At 51.0% G+C, this 26,678-nt stretch overlaps 1 protein-coding gene across 2 annotated transcripts; it reads right to left on the bottom strand.

The window, feature by feature from the left end:
- Nucleotides 1-381: 381 nt before the first annotated feature.
- Nucleotides 382-24,907, bottom strand: DOK4 (docking protein 4). 2 transcript variants are annotated; one of them, XM_038754349.1, is made up of 9 exons: nt 24,825-24,907; nt 14,457-14,769; nt 8,181-8,288; nt 6,668-6,782; nt 5,483-5,602; nt 4,663-4,852; nt 2,812-2,953; nt 1,135-1,258; nt 382-759 (listed from the first exon to the last, which is right to left on the bottom strand). In XM_038754349.1, the coding sequence occupies exons 2-9, from the start codon at nt 14,520-14,522 to the stop codon at nt 641-643; spliced, it is 984 nt and encodes a 327-aa protein (XP_038610277.1). In that variant the 5' UTR covers nt 14,523-14,769; nt 24,825-24,907; the 3' UTR covers nt 382-640. The 2 variants fall into 2 exon arrangements, with proteins under 2 accessions (XP_038610277.1, XP_038610278.1); XM_038754350.1 differs by having other exon boundaries at nt 2,812-2,950.
- Nucleotides 24,908-26,678: the final 1,771 nt, after the last annotated feature.

Genomic DNA, 26,678 nt, shown 5'->3' with positions numbered 1-26,678 from the left:
TTTTTTTTCCCCTTCTTAAATAATCAAGTGCAAACCAGGCTGGCGGGAGGCTGAGGCCATCTCCCTGGCCAGCTCCCGGCCCAGAGCGGGAAGTAAAGGGGAGCCCCGGGGAGAAGCAGGCTCCCCGCCACCTCTTGGTCCTGCGCTAGGCCTCCAACTTCCCGCCCCATCCAATCCTTCCAGTCGTGGGGGAGTTGTCCCATTGAGGCCTGCCCCCGTAGGGGCCGCAGCACTCAGGAATCACCAACGTCCTTAGTTCCTGGTTGCCAACACATACAAAAATTGCATTCATGGGGGGAAAAAAGTCCACTACATAGAATATGCAATAGGCAATATATATATATGTATGTATATATATATATATATTTTTTAAAATCAGTAACAGTATACAGTCCCGTGGCAGCTCTGGGGCCCCAGCAGAGCCGACGGTGGGACCCGCCTTGGGCTGGACCTGGCCCTTGGGGACGGGACAGAGGGCCACCTGCTCCCTGGACCCGGGCTCTCCAGCTGCAGGGTTGGGGGACCCAGGCCGACTGCCACTCCGGGCAGGGGAGCTGAGGTAGAGGGGTCTGTTCTTGAGCGTGGTCGGTCCCTCCCCCCCCGCACCCCGCGAGGGGCCATCTTCGGTTGGGGGGAGCAGTCACTGGGAAGCAGACTTGGCGTCCTTGAGCTCGCCCTTGCTGGGCTTTGGCTTCAGCAGGATGAATCTGTTCAGCAGGTCGCTCTCCGAGCTCGCCTGGGCCGCCCCGTACACCTCGCCTGCGGGCACAAGGGCAGATGGAGCTAGGCTGGCTCTGTGGGCGCCACAGGGCTTGTGCCCCAGGGGGTAGATTCAAGGGGAGACCATGAAGCCCAAAGAGGACTTAAAACAGCTTTCTGTTTTCTGTCAGAGCTCCCGGCTTTCGCTCCTTCTCGTCGCCACCACCGTGACTACCTACCGACGGAGCACTAATTACTGTACGCACTACTTTCAGGTGGCGGAGAGTAAACAATAGAAGGGGACCCCCGTGCCCACCCTCGAAAAGCCTCATCCATGACACCCGGGTCAAGGGAAGGCCCAGAATCCCTGGACTCCGGTGGGAAGGGAGGCCGACGGGGCCCGGAGGAGGAAACTGGGATGAGGCGGACACTCACCGGGGTAGCTGGAGGCTTCGGCGACGTTCTGCGAGCCAGTGATGTGATGCCAATAGGCACTGCGGGGCAGCATGGCAGTGGGAGTACAGGGATACGAGTAGTGCTCGGTGCCCTTGCTCAGCAGCTGAGGAGAGACCGGATTCGGGGGGGGGGGGGGGACAGATCCAGCCTGTCACCGCCGGGATCCCCATTCGAGGCTCCTCTTCCCCAGCCACAGTTAGGGAAGTTGGGCGCCATTCATTCATTCATTCGTATTTATTATTATTAATAATGGCATTTATTAAGTGCTATGTGCAAAGCACTGTTCTAAGCGCTGGGGAGGTTACAAGGTGATCAGGTTGTCCCACGGGGGGCTCACAGTCTTAACTCCCATTTTACAGATGAGTTAACTGACGCACAGAGAAGTTAAGTGACTTGCCCAAAGTCACACAGCTGACAATTGGCGGGGCCGGGATTTGAACTCACGACCTCTGACTCCAAAGCCCGGGCTCATTCCACTGAGCCACGCTGCTTCTCAAGCAGCGTTACGCACTTCCTGTGCGCAGAGCACTACAATAATAATAATGATGGCATTTATTAAGCGCTTATTATGTGCAAAGCACTGTTCTAGGCGCTGGGGAGGTTACAAAGTGATCAGGTTGTCCCATGGGGAGCTCACGGTCTTAATCCCCATTTTACAGATGAGGAACAACCGCCGCCATCAGTAAGTACTCAATAAATACAATTGATTTATTGTATTTATAAATACAATTGGCTCCCAGACTGAGCCCCCTCCTTCCTCTCCCCCTCCCCCCCGCCTTACCTCCTTCCCCTCCCCACAGCACCTGTATATATGGATATATGTTTGTACATATTTATTACTCCATTTATTTTATTTGTACATATTTATTCTATTTATTTTATTTTGTTAATATGTTTTGTTTTGTTGTCTGCCTCCCCCTTCTAGACTGTGAGCCCGCTGTTGGGTAGGGACCGTCTATATGTTGCCCACTTGTACTTCCCAAGCGCTTAGTCCACTGCTCTGCACTCAGTAAGCGCTCAATAAATACGATTGAATGAATGAATGAATGAATCCCCATTTTCCAGATGAGGTCACCGAGGCCCAGAGAAGTGAAGTGACTTGCCCAAAGTCACACAGCTGACAATTGGCGGAGCCGGGATTTGAACCCGTGACCTCGGACTCCAAAGCCCGGGCTCCTTCCACTGAGCTACACTGCTTCTCCCAAGTATAGAAGTATAGTGCTTCTATACTAAGCGCTTGGGAGAGCGCAACAGTAAACAGACACGTTCACCGTCCACAACGAGTGGGGAAGCCCCGTTTCAGGCTGGGGTTCAGGGGGTGGGGGGGGGCCCCCTGAAGCCACCCTCATTCTAGGGAGCTGTGGATGGCCGGTCCCCTGCATTTATTTCTTTTACTTGTACATATCTATTCTATTTATTTTATTTTGTTAGTATGTTTGGTTTTGTTCTCTGTCTCCCCCTTTTAGACTGTGAGCCCACTGTTGGGTAGGGACTGTCTCTATATGTTGCCGATTTGTACTTCCCAAGCGCTTAGTACAGTGCTCTACACATAGGAAGCGCTCAATAAATACGATTGATGATGATGATGATGCTGATCCTCACGCCCCTTCGCCACGGCCCCGGCCCCCACCACGCCTGCCCGCCCGCGGTTCTCACCCGCACGTTCTTCTCCATCTCCAGCAGGACCCGCTTGTGCTGTTCGGCGATGGCCAAGGTAGCGCTATGCACCCGCTGGTAGATCTGCTCCCCCTCCTGGGTCTGGAACGTGTACAGCCCCTCGCCCGCGTCACACATCCTGCTGAGCCGCAACATGGCCACGGATAATAACGATAATAATAATGGCATTAATTAAGCACTTACTATGTGCGAAGCACTGTTCTACGCACTGCGGGGGGGATACAAGGTGATCGGGTGGTCCCATGTGGGGCTCACGGTCTTAATCCCCATTTTACAGATGAGGGAACTGAGGCCCAGGGAAGTGAAGTGACTTGCCCAAAGTCACACAGCTGACGAGTGTCAGCTGTCCTCAAACATCTCCAGTGGCTACCAATCAATCTGCGCATCAGGCAGAAACTCCTCACCCTGGGCTTCAAGGCTGTCCATCACCTCGCCCCCTCCTACCTCACCTCCCTTCTCTCCTTCTCCAGCCCAGCCCGCACCCTCCGCTCCTCCGCTGCTAATCCCCTCACCGTACCTCGTTCTCGCCTGTCCCGCCATCGACCCCCGGCCCACGTCATCCCCCGGGCCTGGAATGCTCTCCCTCTGCCCATCCGCCAAGCTAGCTCTCTTCATCCCTTCAAGGCCCTACTGAGAGCTCACCTCCTCCAGGAGGCCTTCCCACACTGAGCCCCTTTCTTCCTCTCCCTCTCGTCCCCCTCTCCATCCCCCCCATCTTACCTCCTTCCCTTTCCCACAGCACCTGTATATATGTATATATGTTTGTACATATTTATTACTCTATTTATTTTACTTGTACATATCTATTCATTTTATTTTGTTAGTATGTTTGGTTTAGTTCTCTGTCTCCCCCTTTTAGACTGTGAGCCCACTGTTGGGTAGGGACTGTCTCTATATGTTGCCAACTTGTACTTCCCAAGCGCTTAGTACAGTGCTCTGCACACAGTAAGCGCTCAATAAATACGATTAATTGATTGATTGAGTGGAGGAGCCGGGATTTGAACCCACAACCTCTGACTCCAAAGCCCGTGCTCTTTCTAGATTAGGGGGCCTGCACGCGCTCGTGCGTGTACAGACGTATACACTCGCACGCCACTCTGACTACCTTCCCATGCGGCAAATGGGCATAGCACAGGTGTGTGAACGGAGCCGGTTCTCGCCGGCTTACGGGTCCTCATCATCATCATCATCAATCGTATTTATTGAGCACTTACTGTGTGCAGAGCACTGTACTAAGCGCTTGGGAAGTACAAATTGGCAATATATAGAGACAGTCCCTGCCCAACAGTGGGCTCACAGTCTAAAAGGGGGAGGCAGAGAACAAAACCAAACATACTAACAAAATAAAATAAATAGAATAGATATCAGGTGAGCCCTTCAAGACTTGCAGGAGGTCCTCTGCCCCCCAAGTCTGGATATCTGGGCTGCCAAGCATCTGGGTTACCTGGGCTACCAGGTGTGTAGAGACTCTGAATCTCCACAAGGACATCTATACTACATATCTATTCTATTTATTTTATTTTGTTAGTATGTTTGGTTTTGTTCTCTGTCTCCCCCTTTTAGACTGTGAGCCCACTGTTGGGTAGGGACTGTCTCTATATGTTGCCAACTTGGACTTCCCAAGTGCTTAGTACAGTGCTCTGCACACAGTAAGCGCTCAATAAATACGATTGATTGACTGATTGATCTGTGACTTACCGTCCCCCCTCCCTGGGGCCAAAAATCTCCCGGCCTAAAGCCGGACTTGGGCTGGGGCTGAAGAGGGTTCTGGGGAGGGAGCATGGAGGAAGCCGCGGACTGAGGGGATGGGGAGGGTGTGCAGGATCCTACCGGCCAGCCTCAAAGGTGAAGCGGGTGGCGTCCCGACCGTAGCGACGCAAAGAGCAGAGGGGCCACGAGATGAGCTTGACGCGGGGGTTGTGCATGTCCCAGAGGTAGATGTTCTCGTGGGTGATCTGCATTTTGCACTCGCCGTACACGTCCAGGTTGGGGCAGGGCAACAGGAAGACATTGAAACGTTCTGCAGGGAGAAGGGGACGGGCCTGCTGGAGCTTCCTGGGAAAACTGCCCCACTCGCTCCTGGCCTCACAACACTGCCCGCTCTTCGAGCCTTGGCTTCCCCAACTATCCTCATTATTGTCGTCCCAGTGGTATTTGTTAAGCGCTTGCTAAGTGCAAAGCACTGGGGTAGATACGAGCCAATCGGGTCAGTCACATCCCTGTCCCACAGCGGTATTTGTTAAGCGCCTACGTGCCAGCCACTGTACTACGCACTGGGTTGGACACAGTCCCCATCCCCCATGGGGCTCACGGTCTTAATCCCCATTTTCCAGATGAGGGAACCGAGGCACAGAGAAGTTAAGTGATTCACCCAGACAAGTGGCAGAGCCAGAATTAGAACCCGTGACCTTCTGACTCTCAGGCCTGTGCTCTATCCACTATGCCGTGCTGCTTCCCTATGCATCGGGTTCACATTAAGGGCAAAAGAGAACAGGTATCTTTTGCCCGTTTTATAAATCAGGAACCTGAGGTGCACAAGTGAAGTGACTTGCTCAAGGTCACACAGCAGCCAAGTGGAGGAGTCGGGATTAGAACCCAGGTCCCCCGGCGCCAAGGCCCAGGCTACTCTCTGCTAGGCCACGCCACTTACCCGTCTGCTCACACTGTACCCCCGGGGCCAACAAGTCAGGCTCCCCCAGGCTGATGTCATTGAGCCGGGCTCCCAAGCACTCCACTGAAAGTGTCTTGTACCACTCCTCTGCCTCCAGCTCTGAAAAACAGAAGCCCCATCATTTGTTCCCAAGCCCCTTTCACGCCTAGCCTAGGCCCTGCGGAGAGCAAAGACCAAACGACTCAGGGTAGGGGTTGAGGGTGGAGGGAAGCACAGTTCCCCTCTGTGACGCCCAGATGGATTCTCTCACTTGGCTTTAAGGGAAGTCTCCTTTGCCTCGGGTGCTGCAGGTTGATCCCTGAGGCCAAGAATTCTCTTCCTCTACCTCAGACTGTGGGTGGGAGAGTCTGTGGGCTCCTTACCAGAGACATCCAGGTCGTGGACCGTATGACCTTTGCCCCCAGCCTCTGACACTCCCCTCGGGGGGTCTGTGCTCAAAGGGTCAAATCCCAGCTTGCCTTACTGCACCAACCTCCCCGCGGACCTCCCTGCCTCCAGTCTCTCACCTCTCCGGTCCGTACTTCACTCTGCTGCCTGGATCGCTATTCTAAAATGTCGTTCGGCCATCCTCCCATTCCTCAAAGACCTCCAAGGGTTACACAATTCCTCCCTGCATCAGGTAGAATCTCCTTTTACATCCCTTTTTCAGCTGGGCCCAGGAAAACCGCCCCCATTCCATTTCCCCAGTTCTTCTCCCATCACCGCCCCCCGAAAGCAACACGGTCCCCGGGACTTTTCTAAACCCTGACGCTGTTAGCCGCCCTCAGCCCGGTTCTGGGCCTTACTCTCTCTCCGCCCACAGAACCAGGCTAGGCACCTGTATATATGTATATATGTTTGTACATATTTATTACTCTATTTATTTATTTATTTTACTTGTACATTTCTATTTATTTTATTTTGTTAGTATGTTTGGTTTTGTTCTCTGTCTCCCCCTTTAAGACTGTGAGCCCACTGTTGGGTAGGGACTGTCTCTATATGTTGCCAACTTGTACTTCCCAAGCGCTTAGTACAGTGCTCTGCACACAGGAAGCGCTCAATAAATACGACTGATTGATTGATCGATTGATCCCATGGCCGCCAGCCCAAAGCTCTCCCCTTCTCGCTCCCTCCCACTCAACTCCGTCAGGAGACCCCAGGGAATGCCCAATCCCGGGCACCTACCTGAGTCGCAGGTGAACGTGCGGGCCGAGTCGTCGCTGAAGATGATGGCCACGGCCTGCCGCTTGGTCTCCTTGGGGAGCCTCGTGACACACTTGACATTGCTGATCTCTGTCACCTATTATGGACGTCGGGGAAAATTTGGCCTCTGGCCATCCCTACCCATCTAAGGAGAGGGACCGGAGCCTCGCCAATTGAACAGGGAGGAGCTGTATGGCTCAGTGGCTCTGCCAATTGTCAGCTGTGTGACTTTGGGCAAGTCACTTCACTTCTCTGTGCCTCAGTTCCCTAATCTGTAAAATGGGGATGAAGACCGTGAGCCCCCCGTGGGAAACGTGATTTCCTTGTAACCTCCGCAGTGCTTAGAAAAGTGCTTTGCACATAGTAAGCGCTTATGTTGCCAACTTGTACTTCCCAAGCCCTTAGTACAGTGCTCTGCACACAGTAAGCACTCAGTAAATACGATTGAATGAATGAATCATTATTATTATCATTATTATTAGTGGATAGCGCACCGGCTTGGGAGTCCGAAGGACCTGGGCTCTAATCCTGGCTCCGCCACATGTCTGCTGCCTTGGGCAAGCATGTTGCCGACTTGTACTTCCCAAGCACTTAGTACAGTGCCCTGCACACAGTAAGCGCTCAATAAATACGATTGATTGATTGATTGATTCAGTTACCTCATCTGTAAATCGGGGATTAATACTGGGAGCCCCATGTGTCCAATCTGATTGACTTGTATCGACCCCAGGGCTTAGAACAATGCTTAGCACATAGTAATCACTTAAGTTCTATTAATATTATTACTACCCCAGGGCTTAGAACAATGCTTAGCACATAGTAATCACTCAACAAGTTCCATTAATATTATTACTATTATTATCAAGGAAACGTGCTTTGCTGCAGTCCAGCCTGCTCAGCCCCTAGGCTCCTTCCCCGATGGGGTGAGGAGGGGATGAGGCTCTGCCAGGGAGGAGGGAGGTAGGACAGACCAGCTGGGAGCAGCCCAGGCCCAGCTTGTACTTCCCAAGCGCTTAGTACTCTCTTCCTCCCTTCAAGGCCCTGCTGAGAGCTCACCTCCTCCAAGAGGCCTTCCCAGACTGAGCCCCTTCCTTCCTCTCCCCCTCGTCCCCCTCTCCATCCCCACCATCTTACCTCCTTCCCTTCCCCACAGCACCTGTATATATGTATATATATTTGTACATATTTATTACTCTATTTATTTTACTTGTACATATCTATTCTATTTCTATTTATTTTATTTTGTTAGTATGTTTGGTTTTGTTCTCTGTCTCCCCCTTTCAGACTGTGAGCCCACTGTTGGGCAGGGACTGTCTCTATATGTTGCCAATTTGCACTTCCCAAGCTCTTAGTACAGTGCTCTGCACATAATAAATACGATTGATTGATTGATTGATAGTACAGTGTTCTGCACACAGCGCTCAATAAAAACGATTGAATGAGTGGATGAATGAGGGGTCGCGGGCCCAGCCCGCTCTCCAAGGGCAACGCTCACCTTTGGGCATCCCCGGAGACACACCGACTTCTCATCCGGGTACTTCTCCAGCCTTTGGGGCCCTTTGCTGGAGGACTTCCTGAACACCAGCCAGCACCGCCGATAGATCTGTCGGGGAGATGAGGCCCAGGAGGTCAGGCCACAACCACCCCGCTGGCCCCCTATCCGATTCCTGCCTGACTTTAGTGGAAAAACCTTCACCAGCCATCAGGTTCCGGCGGGTGGGAGGGTCGGACCGCAACAGCCCCCTCAAACACAGGGAACAGGGTTCCACATCGTTTAAATCCTGGGGACAGAGCCAGGAGAAAACCAGGGACTTGAGTGACCTCAACTTAAAGGTGGGGCTGACCCTTTCTCCCAAAATCCCCCTCCATCTCTCAGAATCCCCTTTAAAACAAGAGAAAGCCGCCTCTGTCCATCGCTCTGAGAGATGACCACTGTGAGGGGGCAAGACCGTGATCAGCCCGAGGCCCAAAGACACCAGCATTAAAATGGAGGGGCAGCAGCCCGGCCTGACAACATCGGAGAAGCCCCACGAGAGGTGAAGTGGGGAGGAGGAGGAAGCAGCGTGGCCTAGTAGATAAGAGTGCAGTCAGGAGGATCTGGGTTCTAATCCCACTCTGCCACTTTGCTGTGTGACTGTGGGAAAGTAGCTTCAGTTCTCTCTGCCTCAGTTTCCTCAACTGTAAAACAGGGATTAAGACTGTGAGCCCCCATGTGGAACAGGGATTGTGTCCAACACGATTATCTTATATATACCCCAGCGTTCAGTATTGTGCCTGGCACATAGTAAGAGCTTAATAACACTATTGTGATTATTATCAACCCCAGGAGAGGTGAAGTGGGGAGGGGAGGAACCCCAGGAGCGGTGAAGCAGGGAGGGATGGGAGTATACTTATATTTTTTTAAATTATAAGCCCCCCGAGGACAGGGACCATAACTAATTCGCACCTGTGTATTCTCCCCCAGCACTTAGTACATTCATTCATTCATTCAATCATACATTGCTCTGCACAAAGTGAGCACTTAATAAATACCAGTACTAATAGAAAGAGCACAGGCCTGGGAGCCAGAGGATCTGGTTTCCAATCCTGGCTCTGCTATGTGTCTGCTGTGTGAACTTGAGCAAGTCACTTCAATTCCCCATGCCTGAGTTACCTCATTTGCAAAATGGGGATTCGATCCTACTCCCTTCCTACTTAGACTGTGAGTCTCACGTGGGACAGGGATTGTGTTCAACCTGATTTACTTGTATCTACCCCAGTGCTTAGAAGAGTGTTCGGCACATAGTAAGTGCTCAACAAGTATAATTAAAAAAAATACTATAATCCAGTCCTGCATCAGGATATAAGATCAGCTGTGGTTCTACCAGATGCGTAAACCTCTAAGGCAGAGACCAACTCTTCAACAGCTCCTCACCCTAACAATGCCAGGCTCTTGCGTCTGGGTTCTTTATGACTAGACAATTTTCACACTGAAAGTCAGCAGACTCTGCCTAAGGGAGAAAGGCGTGCAGGGATTCCTCTTCCGGGATTCCTCTCCCGCGGCAGAAGTGGGGAAAGGGAAGCACAGACCGTGAAGAGGATTTGAGCACTGACTTAAGCACTGGGATTGTTACACCATGGTATTAAGTGCTTACTCCGTGCCGGGCCCCGTACTAAGCACTTGGGTAGATACAAGATAATCAGGTTGGACACAATCGAGTCCCACAGGGGGTTCAGAGGCTAAACTCCATTTTACAGATGAGGTAACTGAGGCCCAGAGAAGTTAAGTGACTTGCCCGTGGTCACAGGGCAGATAAGTGGAAGAGCTGGAATTAGAATGCAGATCCTCTGACTCGCAGGCCTGTGGTCTTTCCACTAAGATGTCAGACTGGGAGACTGGGACACAGCTGGAAATATATCCAGGTCTCCATCCTCCCATCCCACTGCTCTAGCCATTGTATTAAGAATCACAGAACCTTATCCCCGAAGGGCCATCCCCATGGAGGCCCTGGACTTCAAAACCTCCAGCTGCTTCTCACATAAGTCAGAAGGGAAGAGCCATTCGAAGACAGAAGAAAGAGCAAGAAGAAAGAGGGTCACCACGCTCTCTCCCCAGTGTCCTCTCAGTGCCTGCTAAGAAAGGACACTTAGAGCTATGCCTTGCCCATGTCTGGGAGACTCTGGAGCTTGGAATTCGCAGACCATCATTCTCCCCATCTTCAAAGCCCTACTAAAATCACACCTCCTCTGAGAAGCCTTCCCTGACTAAACTCTAATCTCGCCACCCTATACACCCTCCCTTCTGTGTCCCCCATACATTTAGACCTGTACCCTCTAAGCACTTTGATTCCCACCACAACCCTTCAGCACTCATGATCTTATCCTTTAACTCTGCCGCTTCCCCCACCTGTAATTTATTTTAATGTAAGCTCATTGTGGGCAGGGAACAATGCCTACCAACTCTTGTTACATTGTACTCTCCCAAGCGCCTAGTACACAGTAAACGCTCAAATCATGATTGATTGAATAAATGCAATTGATTGAATGTCTGACTCCCCCCTAGACTATAAGCTCCTTGTGGGAAGGGAACATTTCAACCAACTCTGTTGTACTGTATTGTCCCAGATACTAAATACAAACTCTGCACATATTTAGTGCTCAATAAATACCATTGATTGATTGACTGATTGGAGCTCTGCTCCACAAAGCCCAGACGATGCCCCTCAATCTCCGATTCTCACTGCACATGGAGGAGTTCTTTAGCCTCCAGGAGTCTGAAGGTCAATCAATAAATGGTACTTATTGAGTGTTTACTGTGGGCAGAGCCCTGCACTAAGCACTTGGGATGTCCAATAAAACAGAGTTGGTAGGCACATTCCCTGCCCACAATGAGCTTACAGTCTAGAGAGGAGTGTGGTCTTTATCCCTGCTCTGGATGATGGAGAAGGGAAGCCCCTCACCCTGCCCCCACCCCCAGGGCAGTAGAGTGACCTTCAGAGATGGCCTCCCTTCTCTGCTCTAGACTTCTAGACTGTGAGCCTGTTGTTGGGTAGGGACCGTCTCTATATGTTGCCAACTTGTACTTCCCAAGCGCTTAGTACAGTGCTCTGCACACAGTAAGTGCTCAATAAATACGATTGAATGAATGAATGCTCACTGCACCACACTCCCTTCCCTCTGAGGCTGGAAATCAAAACCAAGAACAGGGGTCAGCCACGTTGAGTCCAACACTCTTGGTGCTTTCTGTCATTTGGGTCTTGGTCCATTCCCATATTAGGTGAGGATAATGGACAGGTAAGTCTGAAGCCAAGGCAGCCACTTGCCAATCATTGCTAGTAAGCAGCCCCCTCCGAGCCTGGGCTCTCTGACCACTTACCATTCAGCCACCCGCCCCACTCAAGCGGGTCACAAGATCACACCTAAGTCTCCCGGGAGCCCCTGACCCAGGAATGAGGCCAAAACCCCAATTCTCCCCTCTGCACCACAGCCCGATCCTGCACTTGAAGCGACAAGAGCGTTGCCTTGGCTGGCTGAGGAGCCCTAAGGCCCGCCCACCCTTCTTTGGGCCTCTGCAGCCCAGGGCTGCCCTCACCTAGAGGGAAATCGAGGACTTTGGAGAGCACGATGAGGAGCTGCAGACCAACAGCTCAGCTCTGCCACCACCCTTCCCTCCGGCCTCTGGACCATCCGAACCTTGATCCTGCCTCTCGTAGCTTGGCCAGGGCCTCTCCCTCCTTTCCCTGTTCTCCCCTCTGCTCCCCCATCCCAAATACAGCTCAGGGTCTGCGTTGTTGCTTCTGCTCCCAAGCTACCTGGGATGCTGAGGGAAGGTTCAAAGACTGGGCTCAGGGAAGACTCTCCTTGGCAGGAAAGGGGATACAGAAGCGGTCGACGGCTTCTCAACTCCGTGTAGTTCCTCAGCCTCTGCGCTGACCTCTGCCTGTCTCTTTGTTCCCAGCCTCAAGAGGCTTCAGCTTCAAACTTCTTACCATTAGCTTTAAAGCAGTCAATCAGCTCACCCCATGCTCCCTCACTAATCTCCTACTTCAGCCAAGCCCACACACTCTGCTTCTCTAGCGCCAAGTTGGCCCTGATTCATTTATTTATTCAAGCATATTTATTGAGTACTTACTGTGTGAAAAGCACTGTACTAAGCACTTGGGAGAGTAAAATAAAACAAACAGGCACATTTTCTGCCCACAACAAGCTTTCAGTCTAGAGAATCTCATCTATCTCGCCACCAACCCCTTTCCCACATTATCTCCCTCGCTGAGAACTCTCTCCCCCTCCATATACGACCAGACCTCAACTCTCTCCACCTTCAAAGCAATTATTAAGGCCACATCTTTTCCATGAGGGGGAAAAGATGCACTTTGATCTGTGGCCTTTGAGCATTTGATATTCACCCCACATCCAACCCTGAAATACTTATACATCTATCTTTAAATTATACATTACAAATTACTTATTTAGTTGTATTAAGGTTTCTCTCTCCCTCCGGACTGTAAGCTCATTATGGGTAGAGAACATGTCTGCTAATTCTGTTATATTGCACTCACCCAACTGCTTAGTACAGTGCTCGGCATACAGTAAATGCTCAATAAATACGCCACGATTGATTATGAGGGCTCACGTCTTAGAGAAGAACTGGAAGTCATTGAGTACTCCCCTTCCCACATAGGGAGTGAGGGGGTCGGGGGCTACTTTGTGGCTAGGTGGGCTAACAACAGTCGCACTGGGACAGAGCCAGCTCAGGGACGCAGACGGTGTAGTCGTACAGATCCAGGAATTTTCCTCGGGTCACTGAAGATCCCCTCTGGCAAGTGAGGGCTTCATGGCTCGGGGTGGCTAGCCCCTTCCCCTCATTGCCCCCACCCCAGGATGGGTCATTCGATCCAATCCAGCGCACCATTCCCAGGAAGTAGCAGGGGGCTGGGAGTTTGGAAAGGCCCCTCTCTCCCTGGAGACTGGTTTCAGGCCCGTCCCAGGGCGCTGGGGGACTTAGAGTGCCTGGCCTGGCCCAAGATGAGAGGATTTTTGTTTTTCTAGGGGCTCACCCTGGCTGCCCTCCACCCTTCCCGCCATTCCAGCCAATCTTCTCCTCCCCACAGCCAAACTGGCCTCGGCCAAGCCATTTCCTCCGCCGTGGCTCCAGGGCTCCACTGGGGGAAATGGCTAAGGGGAGGAGCGGGGGTCTGAGTCCCACTGGAGCTTCCCCGGAGGGTGGGGTGAGCCTGGGCCAGCAACGCTGGGGGGACTGGGTGGAGTCGAGAGCGGCCTGGGGTGGGGAGGGACAAACCAGGAAACAAAAGAACGTCAACCCACTTGGAGAATCCCAAGGGCTCCGCTCCTTGACTCACCACGGCTCAGGAAGTCCCAGCTGGGGTCCGGAGACTTGGCCGTTTGCTTCTGGATAGGACAGGGCGCGTGGGGACAAAGGAGAGGGGGCTGACCAACTCCTGGGGCAGGGGAGTACAATGGTCACTCAGCTAAATTCCTATTTATTTCCACTGAAATCAACCAAAGCAAAGAATTGCCTCTGTACCTGGACACCTCTCTGACCAGCTTGCCTTACTGCCTTCATCACCCTCCCTCCTCACCTACTTAACTTAAAAAAAAACCCAGAAAAAAACCCTGAAAAATCCCAGCCCACAAGCAATCTGATTGGGAGGGGAGATAATGTGCGTAAAAGAAAAAGGGGTCTCTGGGGCCAGACTGGTTTCTGCCAAATTCCATCCCAGAGGGATGCCTGCTTCACAACACAGTCTCGGTCCTGGATTTCCAGGGCAAACGCCTTGTAGACAACTTTATAGCAGACACATACACACACCCACACACACTCTCCCAGGCACAGACATACACACACCTGCACACACACATACTCTCTTCCATGCACATACATGTACACTCTCCCATGCACGCACACACACATACACACTTCTATGCAGACACATACATAGACACACACACTCTCCCATGCACAGACACACACTTCTATGCAGACACATACACAGACAAATACACACACTCCCATGCACAGACACACATACACCCACACACCCCAACCCTTCACTGGGGCTTCCAGGGGGAAGGCAGCACTGGGAGGATTCTGGGGGCGGTTATCACATCAATCCCTTCCTAGGTCCCTGGGGTCTTCCAGCCAGACACCGCTCAGCAGCCGGCCTACAAAGCCCCGGTTTCCAAATTCCCAGATCCCCCCGGCTTCGGGTCCTCGAGCAGCAGCGACTGCCCATAGCGAGCGCGTCATTCGCCGCGCCTCCGTCTCACTCACCCCGAGTTTCCTGCTCTTCATCTTCACGTAGCCTTGCTTGACGATGTCATTAAAATTGGTCGCCATGGCTTCGCCGCCGCCGCCCCCCTCCCCGCCAGCTTCCTTCCCCCCGGGCTGGACTCTGTCCGTCCAGCTGAGCCGGCCGGGATCTGCTCCTCGGGCTGGCTCCTCTTCCCGCCGCCTTCCTCCGGGTTGCTCCAGTCACCTGTTCCCGGGGGTCTCGGCTGGAGGGTCCTTCTCACCTCACACACCTCAGCAGCAGCAGCAGCATTGTTCTAGCTGTCCCTTCTCGTGGAGCCCTCCCCTGTGCTGGCTGGGAAATAAAAATGACAGAGAGATTAGAGGTAGTGACATCTTGCTCTTTCTCTCTGCCCCTTCCCTCCTTCTTCCCAGCCCCCCACGCTCATCTCTCCCCGCAGGCCCCCACCCCACGATTAAACCATTCAGGAAAACCGAGGTAGAGTCCACTGCCAGAAGAAATGGAACAGCCCAGTTTCCTCAGCTGCTGCTTAACCCCTTCCTCTGTGGAGCGGCTTTGTCTGCCAGGCTGGGGACCTGTGGAAAGGGGCTGGGCTGGGGGGAGGAGGCTGGTACCAGGGGTGCGCTGACCACTGAGTACTCCACTCTGGCTCTGCAGAAATGGTCAGCATCAGCAATAGTCCACATTAAGCTGGCCCCCACCCTCGAGATCTTCCTCCGGAGCCAGTTATGGGTTTCACCACCTTTGGCTCATTGCTCCTGCAGCAAATCTAGGGCACCACGCTAGCAGGGCGCCACGCTGGACTGAGAGTCCTCGCCTCCCCCGGGTCTCTCGGTGGCTCCACTACACGCCAGTGAGTTTCCCACTGTATCTAGCCGGGACTCTGGGGCTCGGAGGTGGGAGATTCACTGAGGAAAAAAGCAGTAATGACAAGGACGCTGGCTTCCCCACGGTGAGCAGCAATAGGAGGAAATGGGTAAAAGTTGTGGTCTTTAGTGCAGGTCTTGGGTCTTGGGCACTGTCTTAAAGGAGAACAAGGACATATGAAAGAATTCCAGGTGACTCGGAGGTAAAATGCAACTAGCAAAGCAGCGTGACCTAGTGGATAGAACAAAGGCCTGGGGGTCAGGAAGGTCTGGGTTCTAATCCAGACTCCACAACTTGGGCAAGTCACTTCACTGGGCCTCAGTTACCTCATCTGTATAATATGGATTAAGACTGCGAGCCCCCCATGGGACATAGACTGTGTCCAATCTGGTATCTACCCCAATGCTTAGTGCAACACCTGGCGCGTAATAAATGTTTAACAAATACCATTTAAAAAAAAAAACAACTCATATCCTTTGTCTCCAAGAGACTCCAGCATCCCTCACCTCTCTGTTTGCCAGTGAGAGATCAACTCCCAGCAACCTCACTGGGGAATGGCCTAGTCTCTCCACCCTTATATTTCGGAGTCTTCGGCATAATGTCGATTTAAATTTATTTACATGTATTGACAGTACATTTTCTTCCATACTTTTGCTCCCCACATGTATAACCTTTTGCGGCTATCTTGCGTCTTTCAGCCTACCCTGTACGACTAGAAATTCCTGGAGGGCAGGGACCGTGCCCCTCACCCAGTAGCACTCCTTTAAGCACTTACCATTATGCTCTGCTCACGGGAAGTACCCAATCAATACTACTGATTAGAACTGAAATCAAGCGGGCAACCATCCAGAGCTTTCTGGGGCTGGAAGCAGGATTCCAGGTCCTGGCTCCAGGCAGCACTGGCACGGCCTGGGCACAGCCGGAACACAACGGCACTCATAGTCCGGGTTCTTCTTGGTACAGGGGTAGGACTGGCCAGACTTCTCAAAGGGAAACACCCCCAGGGGAATTCCTGCTGCCGGGACCAGTGCCCGCCTGCCCCAGGGGCACTCTCGCCGCCAGCCCAGGCATCAGCAAGGCGCCACGGCAGCCCTGATTCCCGGGACTGCTCAACTACACCAGAGTGGCACTCACTCCCCGGGCTAGTTTCACTGGAGCCAGCCAGGAGTTCCCGGCGGCCAGGAGGAGAGCCCCAAGGGCCAGGCTGCGGTAGCAGCTTGGTACTAATTAATCTCTGGGAGCCCTCCTGGTCTGTCAGTCCCTAACGAGGAACAGATGGGGCAGCTTGTTGGGCACAGTTAAACAATGGGGCTGGAATCAGCAAGAGGCAGCAGCCTCTATCCTTCAATGCTTCACCCCCACCTCCTTCACCTCATCTCTTCAGTATCTTTGTCTCTGTCCCTTCTCTCTAGGAATGTCCCTTCTGCTTTCCTCTTTGGGGTTGATAGGTGAAGGTTTGGTGGGGAGAGGCAAAGAGGCAATTTCCCACTCCCAGCTCAACCAACTGTTCAAAGCCTCAGCCCCTCCACGCCACTCCCATCATCTTTCAGTCCTCCCCAACCGGCCTGGGCTTTGGATGAGGACCACATATATACTGATATCCCAGGCAGCTCCAGTGAAAACAGTGAAGACGTTACTTGTTAGAATTACTCGCCTGTATGCTCCTAGCCTCCCAGATTCTGACTGAGGCAGAAACAAGGGCAAGAACATCTGACAAAATGGCAAAATGGGTCCTTGCCTGGAGACTCCCAGCTGCCAGGAGGGCCCAAGGCCTGAAGCTAATAATCTACTAAACCACAAGAAGCCCCGTGCCTTAGTGGATAGAGCAAAGGTCTGGGAATCAGAAGGACCTGGTTTGAATCCCAGCTCTGACGCTTACCTATTGTGTGACCTTGAGCAAGTCATTTAACTTCTCTGTATCTCAGTTCCCTCATCTACAAAAACATGGTACCTGTTCTCCTTCCTACTTGGACTGTGAGCCCCATGTGGGACCTGATTATCTTATCTATCCCTGTGCTTAGTACATAGTAAGCACTTAACAAATGCCACTATTATTATTACTATCATCAACCTCAGTGCTTAGTACAGCGCATGGCACTTAGTAAGCACTTGCCTATTTACTCATTTTGATGTCTGTCTACCCCCTCTAGACTGTAAGTTGGCTGTAGGTTGGGATTGTCTCTCTTTATTGCTGTACTGTACTTTCCAAGCACTTAGTACAGTGCTTTGCACATACTAAGCACTCAATAAATACAACTGAATTGAAACACCATAAGAAAAATGATTATAATTATAATATCTGTTAAGCACTTATGGATCAAGCACTGTTTTAAACGCTGGGGCAGATACAAAATTATCAGGTTGGACACAGTTCCCGATCTAAGTAGGAGGGAGAACAGGAACTGCATCCCCATCCCCGGAGAAGCAGCGTGGCTCAGTGGAAAGAGCACAGGCTTTGGAGTCAGGGCTCATGGGTTTGAAACCCCGCTCTGCCAATTGTCAGCTGTGTGACTTTGGGCAAGTCACTTAACTTCTCTGTGCCTCAGTTCCCTCATCTGTAAAATGGGGATTAAGACTGTGAGCCCCCTGTGGGACAACCTGATCTCCTTGCAACCTCCCCAGCGCTTAGAACAGTGCTTTGCACATAGTAAGCGCTTAATAAATGCCATTATTATTATTTTACATCTGAGGCATACAGAAGTAGTCACTTGCCTAAGGTCACACAGCAGGCAAGTGGTGAAACTGGAATTAGAACCCAGGTCCTCTGATTCCCAGGGCCAGGCTCTTTCCACTAGGCCACCCTGTAAAACACAAACTTATCCCTGGGAGAGGTTGTGTTGTGGTTGAATATTTCAGAACCTGTCTGCCCTCCCTCCCCCTTAGTCTGTGAGCCCTACATGGGACAGAGACTGCGTCTGACCTGCTAATACGCATCTACCCAAGCATCTAATTCAGGGCTTAGCATTAGTACCACCACTGAAAGAAAGAAAAATCGGTGTCAACCATGCGTTATGGCTGCCATGGTCCCCGTCTCTAGGTCTGTTTTTATTGCTGTATTGTACTCTCCCAAGCACTTAATACAGTGCACTGCACCCGGTAAGTACTCAATAAATACAATTGATTGACTAATGCATTGTGCATCTACTGTTGGGCTCCAGAGACACTTCTCCACTGTCTGGACCCAGCCAAGGGGCTCCACTCCAACTAGGAAAAGTTCCAGTTATTTTTTTAAAGAGGCTTTCCAAGGTTGGACCATCCAGATTCTTATCTGCAGCTCCTCTGAAGTATGTTTGCAAAGCGAGGTCATGTCATTCCTTCCACAAGCCCAATGCCCGCCTTACCCTAACAGATGCATCAGTAATCTTCCTTGAAAACCAACAAACAAGGTGTCAGCAGCTCAGGTCTAGGGATTAACCCTATTTCCCATCTTCCTAAGAAATAAAGGTATTCATTCATTCAATCTTATTTATTGAGCGCCTACTGTGTGTGTAGAATACTGTGCTAAGCTTGGGAGAGTACAATATAACAATAAACAGACACAATGAGCTTACAGTCTAGAGGGTTTAAGCTCCTTGTGGGCAGGGAATGTCACTGTTCATCGTTGCATTGTACTTTCCCAAGCGCTTAGCACATAGTAAGTGCTTAACAAATACCATCATCATTATTATTATTACAGTGCTCTGCACACAGTACGTTCTCGATAAATAGGACTGAAGGAATGAATATATAGCTTTGGAACCACCTCAAAATAACAAACCAGCCAACAATTCCTAACCTCAATTCCGGCTAGTTCGTTTGGGATCAGTCCTCCCCGTCTAGACTATAAGTTCACTGTAAGCAGGGCCTGTGCCATATTGGACTCTCCCAAGTGCTTAGTACTCTGCACACAGTACGCGCTCAATAAACATGATTGATCAGTCAATAACGCTAACCAACCACATTAGACACCAGTCACACAAATGAAGACCCCGAAACAGAAAGGAAAGAAAAAGTGAGGCAGGAAGAAGAATACGTGGGGGAGAGTTGGAGGGAAGCAGCATAGCCTAGTGGAAAGGGCCTGCGTGTCAGAGGACTTGAGTTCTAATTCCCGGTTCAACCATTTGTCTGCTGTGTGACCCCGGGGAAGTCGAGTTCTCCGTGCCTCCTGTTACTCATCTATGAAATGGGGATGAAATGCCTGTTCTCCCTCCCCACTGTCCCCTTTGGGACAGGGGCTGTGTCCAACTTCATAATCTCGATCTACCTTAGTACAGTGCTTGGCTTAAGCCCTTAAAAACCACTACTATTCTTCTTATTATTAGAGGAAAAGCAGCATAGTTTAGTGGATACAGCACGGGCCTCGGAGTCAGAAGGACCTGGGTTCTAATCCCAGATCTGCCCTTGTCTGCTGTGTGACCTTGGGCAACTCACTTCACTTCTCTGTGCCTCAATTACCTCATCTATAAAATAGAACGTAAGCCCCACGTGGGACATGGACTGTGTCCAATCTTGTATCTGCCCCAGCGCTTAGTACAGTGCCTGGCACAAATACCATTAAAAAAGAGAGAGAGAGAGAGAGAAAGGAGAGGAAATGAAGGAGGAGGAAAGAAGTGACAGGATGGCACTCAGCAGTGCTAACTGAACAGAAGAACCGAAAAGAAAACAAAAACAAACGATCAGAAAGGGATAGGCTCAGATTCAACAGGGGATGAAGGGGGAAGGAGGCTGCAAAAATAAGGGCCAGAAAAAAGAACAAACCCTCAGGGGAAAACCCAAGCAGACCCACGACAACCTCCAATCAGCAACCACCAGCCATGTGTGAAATTTAGAAGAGCAGACCAGAGGTTCTGCAGTAAGGGAATCCTTCCCGATGAAGGGGTGGAAAGAGAACCTGGGGACACTGAGGAAAACCCTGCCTAAGTCTAGAGGTGATGATGATGATACTGGTATTTGTTAAGCACTTACTATGTGCAAAGCACTGTTCTAAGCACTGGGGGGATGCAAGGTGATCAGGTTGTCCCACGTGGGGCTCACAGTTTTAATCCCTATTTGACAGATGAGGTAATGGGCACAGAGAAGTTAAGTGACTTGCCCAAAGTCACACAGCTGACAAGAGGTGAAGCCGGGATTAGAACCCATGACCTCTGACTCACAAGCTCAGGCTCTTTCCACTGAGCTGCACTGCTTAGCCAGGGTGCAGAAAGCACCTCAAAAAAAGCAATCCAGGAGCTCTGGATGAGGGGGAAGGGTTTTTCCCTCTAGACAGTGAGCTCGTTGTCAGAAGAGAACATGTCTACCTACTCTGTTGTAATCAATCCTACTTATTGAGTGCTTACTGTGTTCAGAGCACTGTACTAAGTGCTTGGGAGAGTACAAAATAGAGTTGGTAGACACATTCCTTGCTCACAACGAGCTCACAGTTATTGTACTCGCCCAAGCCCAAGCTCAGTACAGTGCTCTGCACATAGTGTTTGATAAATATGATTGATTGATTGACATACTACTGATTGATTTGCTGCGGGAATTCAGGCAAGTCACTTTCCCTCTCTACATTGTGGTTTCGCCATCTGCAAAACCCTCACTGGGATGGTGTGAGGATGAATCGGATAACACCTGTATACTCCTTTCAGCTCCTTGGGAAAAAGGCACGAGGTAAACACAGTTTCCCAGCTTTATGAGGGTCCACTGATCACTTTTACTTTTCTCCCCAGACTCCCAACCGTTTTTAAATTCCTTACTGAGCCCTGGGGATTTCCAGGCTTGAATGTTGAGGCCTGGGCACCAAAACTTGAAAACCATTGAGGTATTAGACTTGCCAATGGTAGATCCTATTCACTGTGAGAAACTGAGGCACAGAAGGGCAATCTGTACAGAGTGAGACAGGGATGAGGTCTTCAAGCCATCCTTACTGGCGCTGGAAAAGTCATTTCAGAGGGAGATCAGGGAGAAGCACCCAATCACTCAAACAATCAATCAAGAGTATTTATTGAGCACTTGCTCATACCCATCAGCCTTCACTCCATTAAGCACTTAGTACAGTGCTCTGCACCCAGTAAGTGCTCAATAAATATGATTGATTGATTGATTGATCCTGGGCCAATCCTCCAAAAACAACAAAAAGTGTGTGGTGGGGGCGATGGCCACCTGGACCTCTTACTGTCAGGTTTGGGTCTGATTCACAATCTCCTCTTTGGATAAACAGTGTCCACAAGAGTCATGGAAAGAAGAATCCCTCCAAGGGAGGGCAGAGGGAAATGCCAAGCGGTGAAGGGAGGGTGAGGGGAATAAGGGAATGTGGGAAAGGAGAAAAGGTTATGAGTCAAAATGGGCAGAGAAGCATTCATTCATTCAAATGTATTTATTGAGCACTTACACTGTGCGCAAAGCAGGGGGCCTGGTGGCTAAAACATAGGCCTTCACTTGTCTGCTGTGTAACCTTGGACAAGTCACTTCACTGCGCCTCAGTGACCTCATCTATAAAATGGGGATGAAGACCTCAAGCCCCATATGGGGCAGGGATGATGCCCAACCTGATTAACTTGTACCAGTGTGTAATTAGTAAGGTGCCTGGCACCTATTAAGCGGTTAACTAATTCCCTTAAAAAGAAAGAAAAAAAAAACTCACCTGCTAATAAAGCTCTCTAGAAGTGCAGCCCTGAAGAGGAGGGAGGAAGGATTATCCTATCCCACCGCAGCCCCCTGACTTTCGATCAGCTCCTGCACCCTGTTTCCCTGAACCTACTTTGCCTGCAGCCTCCAGGACTCTGTCTCCAGAGAGACACCCGAAGTGAAGAACAAATAAGAGGCCAAACTGACATCAGGGCGTCCCCCCTCCCCACTCACAAACCCGATCTGATCTTATCAAACCCCGACAGAAAGCACCACCCTGTCCCCCTCTTTTTATCCCCCCGCCCGGGGATCTGATGAGCAGGTTTTTCTCCGCACCAGGAAGGTTCAGAGGCTCAGATCCAGGGATGCTCGGATCTGGCCCTTCTCATCCGGGAGTGTGATTTTTATCGGGGTAAAGTCTGAGCCGCCCACAGTCTCCACCGCCGAGGGCAACTCCAAACAATGTGATCTTATCAGGGGTGGCAAAGAACTGATCAAATAGCCAGGGGAGAGACAGGCAACAGGAAAGCTGGGAGCAGAAGTGGAGTGGGCTGGGGGGTGGGGGAATGACTTACAAAACTTCATTCCAGGCTCAGAGGACTGGTGCAGACGAATAATAATAACGGTGGCATTTTTTAGGCACTTACTGTGTGCCAGGCACTGCACTACACGCTGGGGTGGATACTGGCTAATCGGGTTGGACCTAGTCCCTGTTCCACGTCTCAATCCCCATTTTACAGGTAAGGTAACTGAGGCACAGAGAAGCTCGTTGTGGGCAGGGGATGTGTCTATTTATTGTCCTATTGTACTCTCCCAAGCGCCAAGTGCAGTGCTTTGCACACAGTTAGTGCTCAATAAATGCAACTGAATGAAATGAAGTGACTGACCCAAAGTCACACTGCAGACAATTGGCAGAGCTGGAATTAGAACTCAGGTCCTTCTGAGTCCTAAGTCTGTGCTCTATCCACTACACCACACTGCTCCTGAGGTTTCAGGCCCCCTTTTTTAGCAACAAAGTGATGCCGAGATTTTAGTTCATCCACAGGCCAGGGGATGTCCAGTTCCTATTAATTTTCCCCTCAATTTCCTAAGGAGCTTCCTTTTGTCCCCATCTCTTCTCCACACCTCTCACAGGCCTCCAGTAGCCTTCTGGCAATAGCTGGGGCTGGCTGGCTATTAGCCTGCCTAATGCACTAGCCTGCATCAACCATTCCGTGTCCATCTGTGTCCAGCTCCAAGTTTGAGGCCTTTGGGACCTGGGGACCAGATTTAACTCTGTGCCCATCAGTGTCCAGCTCCAAGTTTGAGGCCTTTGGGACTTGGGGACCGGATTTACCTCTGTGTCCAGCTCCAGGTTTGAGGCCTTTGGGAGCTGGGGACCAGATTTAACTCTGTGTCCATCAGTGTCCAGCTCCAAGTTTGAGGCCTTTGGGACCTGGGAACCAGATTTACCTCTGTGTCCAGCTTCAGGTTTGAGGCCTTTGGGATCTGGGGACCAGATTTACCTCCATGTCCAGCTTCAGGTTTGAGGCCTTTGGGATCTGGGGACCATATTTAACTCTGTGTCCATCAGTGTCCAGCTCCAAGTTTGAGGCCTTTGGGAGCTGGGGACAAGATTTACCACTGAGTCCAGCTCCAGGTTTGAGGCTTTTGGGACCTGGGAACCAGATTTAACTCTGTGTCCACCAGTGTCCAGCTCCAGGTTTGAGGCCTTTGGGACCTGGGGACCAGATTTACCTCTGTGTCCAGCTCCAAGTTTGAGGCCTTTGGGACCTGGGGACCAGATTCAAATCCAGTGTGGAGGGCCTGGCCACTCGCTGCTTCTGGTGCCATACTCAAGAATCGTTCAGTCAAAAGTCACCGGCTGAAGGCCGCCTCCGTCGCCCTCCGCTTGGTCACCCAGGCTGTGGCCAGGGTTTGTGAGGGTCTCTGCGACCAGCCCCCCACCTCCACAGGGGGTTTCTTTCGGCGAGGCCGCAGCTGCACCAGTTTTGCTACCGAAAAAGGGGCCTGGACCCTCAACTTCCAAAGGCACGGCTGCATTTTTTTCCAACAGACCACCACACAGGGAATGCGAAGGGAAGAAGTCAAACAAAAGAGCAAAATGGGGCCGGGCAAAAACAGTCGTTAGATGCAGGCAACGGGGTTTTATTAACCGGGGAATTGGGGTGACATTGCTCGTCTCCAGCTGGGGAAGAACAGATCTAGAAGCTGAGGAAGAGGGGGATAATAATAATAATGATGATGGCATTTATTAAGCGCCTACTATGTGCAAAGCACCCTTCTGAGCGCTGGGGGAAGGTGGCCAGAGTTGGGAGCCCCTTCAATGAATTGACCCTTTGATCTTTACCACCCTTTAAAACAAGCCTCTCAGGCCCTCCGGTTTCTGCCCCTTGCCCAGGTGAAAAGGGACCAATCAATCAATCAATCAATCGTATTTATTGCGCGCTTACTATGTGCAGAGCACTGTACTAAGCGCTTGGGAAGTACAAATTGGCAACATATAGAGACAGTCCCTACCCAACAGTGGTCTCACAGTCTAAAAGACCAGAGCCTCCTCCAGCAAATGCCCACACCTCCAGAGATTTGGGCGGTGTGGGGTGGGTGGTTATTCTCTGCCACTACTGGAATGTTTTGACCGAACCACCAATTTCTCACCATTCGGGGTGGGGTGGGAAAAAATAAATAAAACCTCTTTCACCCCAATGTGCAAATCCTCCTACATCCCCTTAAAAGCCCCCGGCTTTCAATAAAGCAGGAAAGGCTTCCTCATCAGGCCCCCCTCCCCGCAAAAATGTAATGTTTCTGTTGATTTCCTCTGCAAATCCCCCAGGGTTGGCAGGGGTGGGCAAGGCTGCCCATCTCCCTGGGGTTGGCATGGATTCGGGGATGGAGGGGATGGAAGGGGTGGGATCTCCTCCGGGGGGCCTTACCTGGGCGGGGTCCGGGGGGGTCCGGGTGGCAGAGGTGGCACATGCCCGCTGTGCCCGGCCACTGTGCCAGTCCTGGCCTTCCCCGAGACGCGGCGACTCCAGCTTGGCCGACCCCGCCCCCTGCCCGGCACCGTAATCCTCCGAGCTGACAGGCATCCCCTGCCCCAAACTCCCACCCCTCAACCTCTCCCCCCACGGTCAATCAATCAATCAATCAAATTTATTGAGCGCTTATTGTGTGCAGAGCACTGTACTAAGCGCTTGGGAAGTCCAAGTTGGCAACATATAGAGACAATCCCTACCCAACAGTGGGCTCACAGTCTAGAAGGGGGCCCTCCTGCTCTACAATCCACAATCCTCATCCCAGCATGGCCTACTGGAAAGAGCACAGGCCCGGCTGGCAGAAGGACCTGGCCTCAATCAATCAATCAATCGTATTTATTGAGCGCTTACTGTGTGCAGAGCACCGTACTAAGCGCTTGGGAAGCACAAGTCGGCGACATCTAGAGACGGTCCCTACCCATCAATGGGCTCACGGTCTAGAAGGGGGAGACAGACAACGAAACAAAACCAGTAGACAGATGTCAATACCATCAGAATAAATAGAAGCAATATACACATCTGTTCATTCGTATTTATTGGGCGCTTCCCGCGTGCGGAACACTGGACTAAGCGCTTGGGAAGCACAAGTCGGCGACATCTAGAGACGGTCCCTACCCATCAATGGGCTCACGGTCTAGAAGGGGCAGACAGACAACGAAACAAAACCAGTAGACAGGTGTCAATACCATCAGAATAAATAGAATTATAGCAATATACACATCCGTTCATTCGTATTTATTGGGCGCTTCCCGCGTGCGGAACACTGGACTAAGTGCTTGGGAAGCATAAGTCGGCGACATCTAGGGACGGTCCCTACCCATCAGCGGGCTCACAGTCTAGAAGGGGGAGACAGACAACAAAACAAAACCAGTAGACAGGTGTCAATACCATCAGAATAAATAGAATTATAGCAATATACACATCCGTTCTTTCGTATTTATTGGGCGCTTCCCGCGTGCAGAACACTGGACTAAGCGCTTGGGAAGCACAAGTCGGCGACATCTAAAGACGGTCCCTACCCATCAACGGGCTCACGGTCTAGAAGGGGGAGACAGACAACGAAACAAAACCAGTAGACAGGTGTCAATACCATCAGAATAAATAGAATTATAGCAATATACACATCCGTTCATTCGTATTTATTGGGCGCTTCCTGCATGCGGAACACTGGACTAAGCGCTTGGGAAGCACAAGTCGGCGACATCTAGAGACAGTCCCTACCCATCAACGGGCTCACGGTCTAGAAGGGAGAGACAGACAACAAAACAAAACAAGTAGACAGGTGTCAATACCATCAGAATAAATAGAATTATAGCAATATACACATCATTAATAAAATAAATAAAGTAATAAATATGCACAAAATGTACAAATAATAATGATGGGATTTGTTAAGCACTTACTATGTGCAGAGCACTGTCCTAAGCGCTGGGGTGTATACAAGGTAATCAGGTTGTCCCACATGGGGCTCACCATCTTAATCCCCATTTTGCAGATGAGGTGACTGAGGCACAGAGAAGTTAAGTGGCTGCCCAAGCTCACCCAGCAGGCAAGTGGCAGAGCCGGGATTAGAACCCAACTTCTCTGACTTCCAAACCCATGCTCTTTCCACTAAGCCACGCTGTTTCTCAAGCCCTGTAAACCCATTATGGGACAGGGACTATGTCTAACCAATTATATTGACTCTATCCCACACTTAGTACAGTGCCTGTCATATAGTTATACAGTAAGCACTTAAAAATACCATTATTG

Source organism: Tachyglossus aculeatus, chromosome 11, assembly GCF_015852505.1.
Source record: "Tachyglossus aculeatus isolate mTacAcu1 chromosome 11, mTacAcu1.pri, whole genome shotgun sequence".
NCBI classification, from domain to species: domain Eukaryota; kingdom Metazoa; phylum Chordata; class Mammalia; order Monotremata; family Tachyglossidae; genus Tachyglossus; species Tachyglossus aculeatus.
The sequence above is the reverse complement of the archived record's forward strand: the minus strand, read 5'-3'. Positions and strand labels throughout refer to the sequence as shown.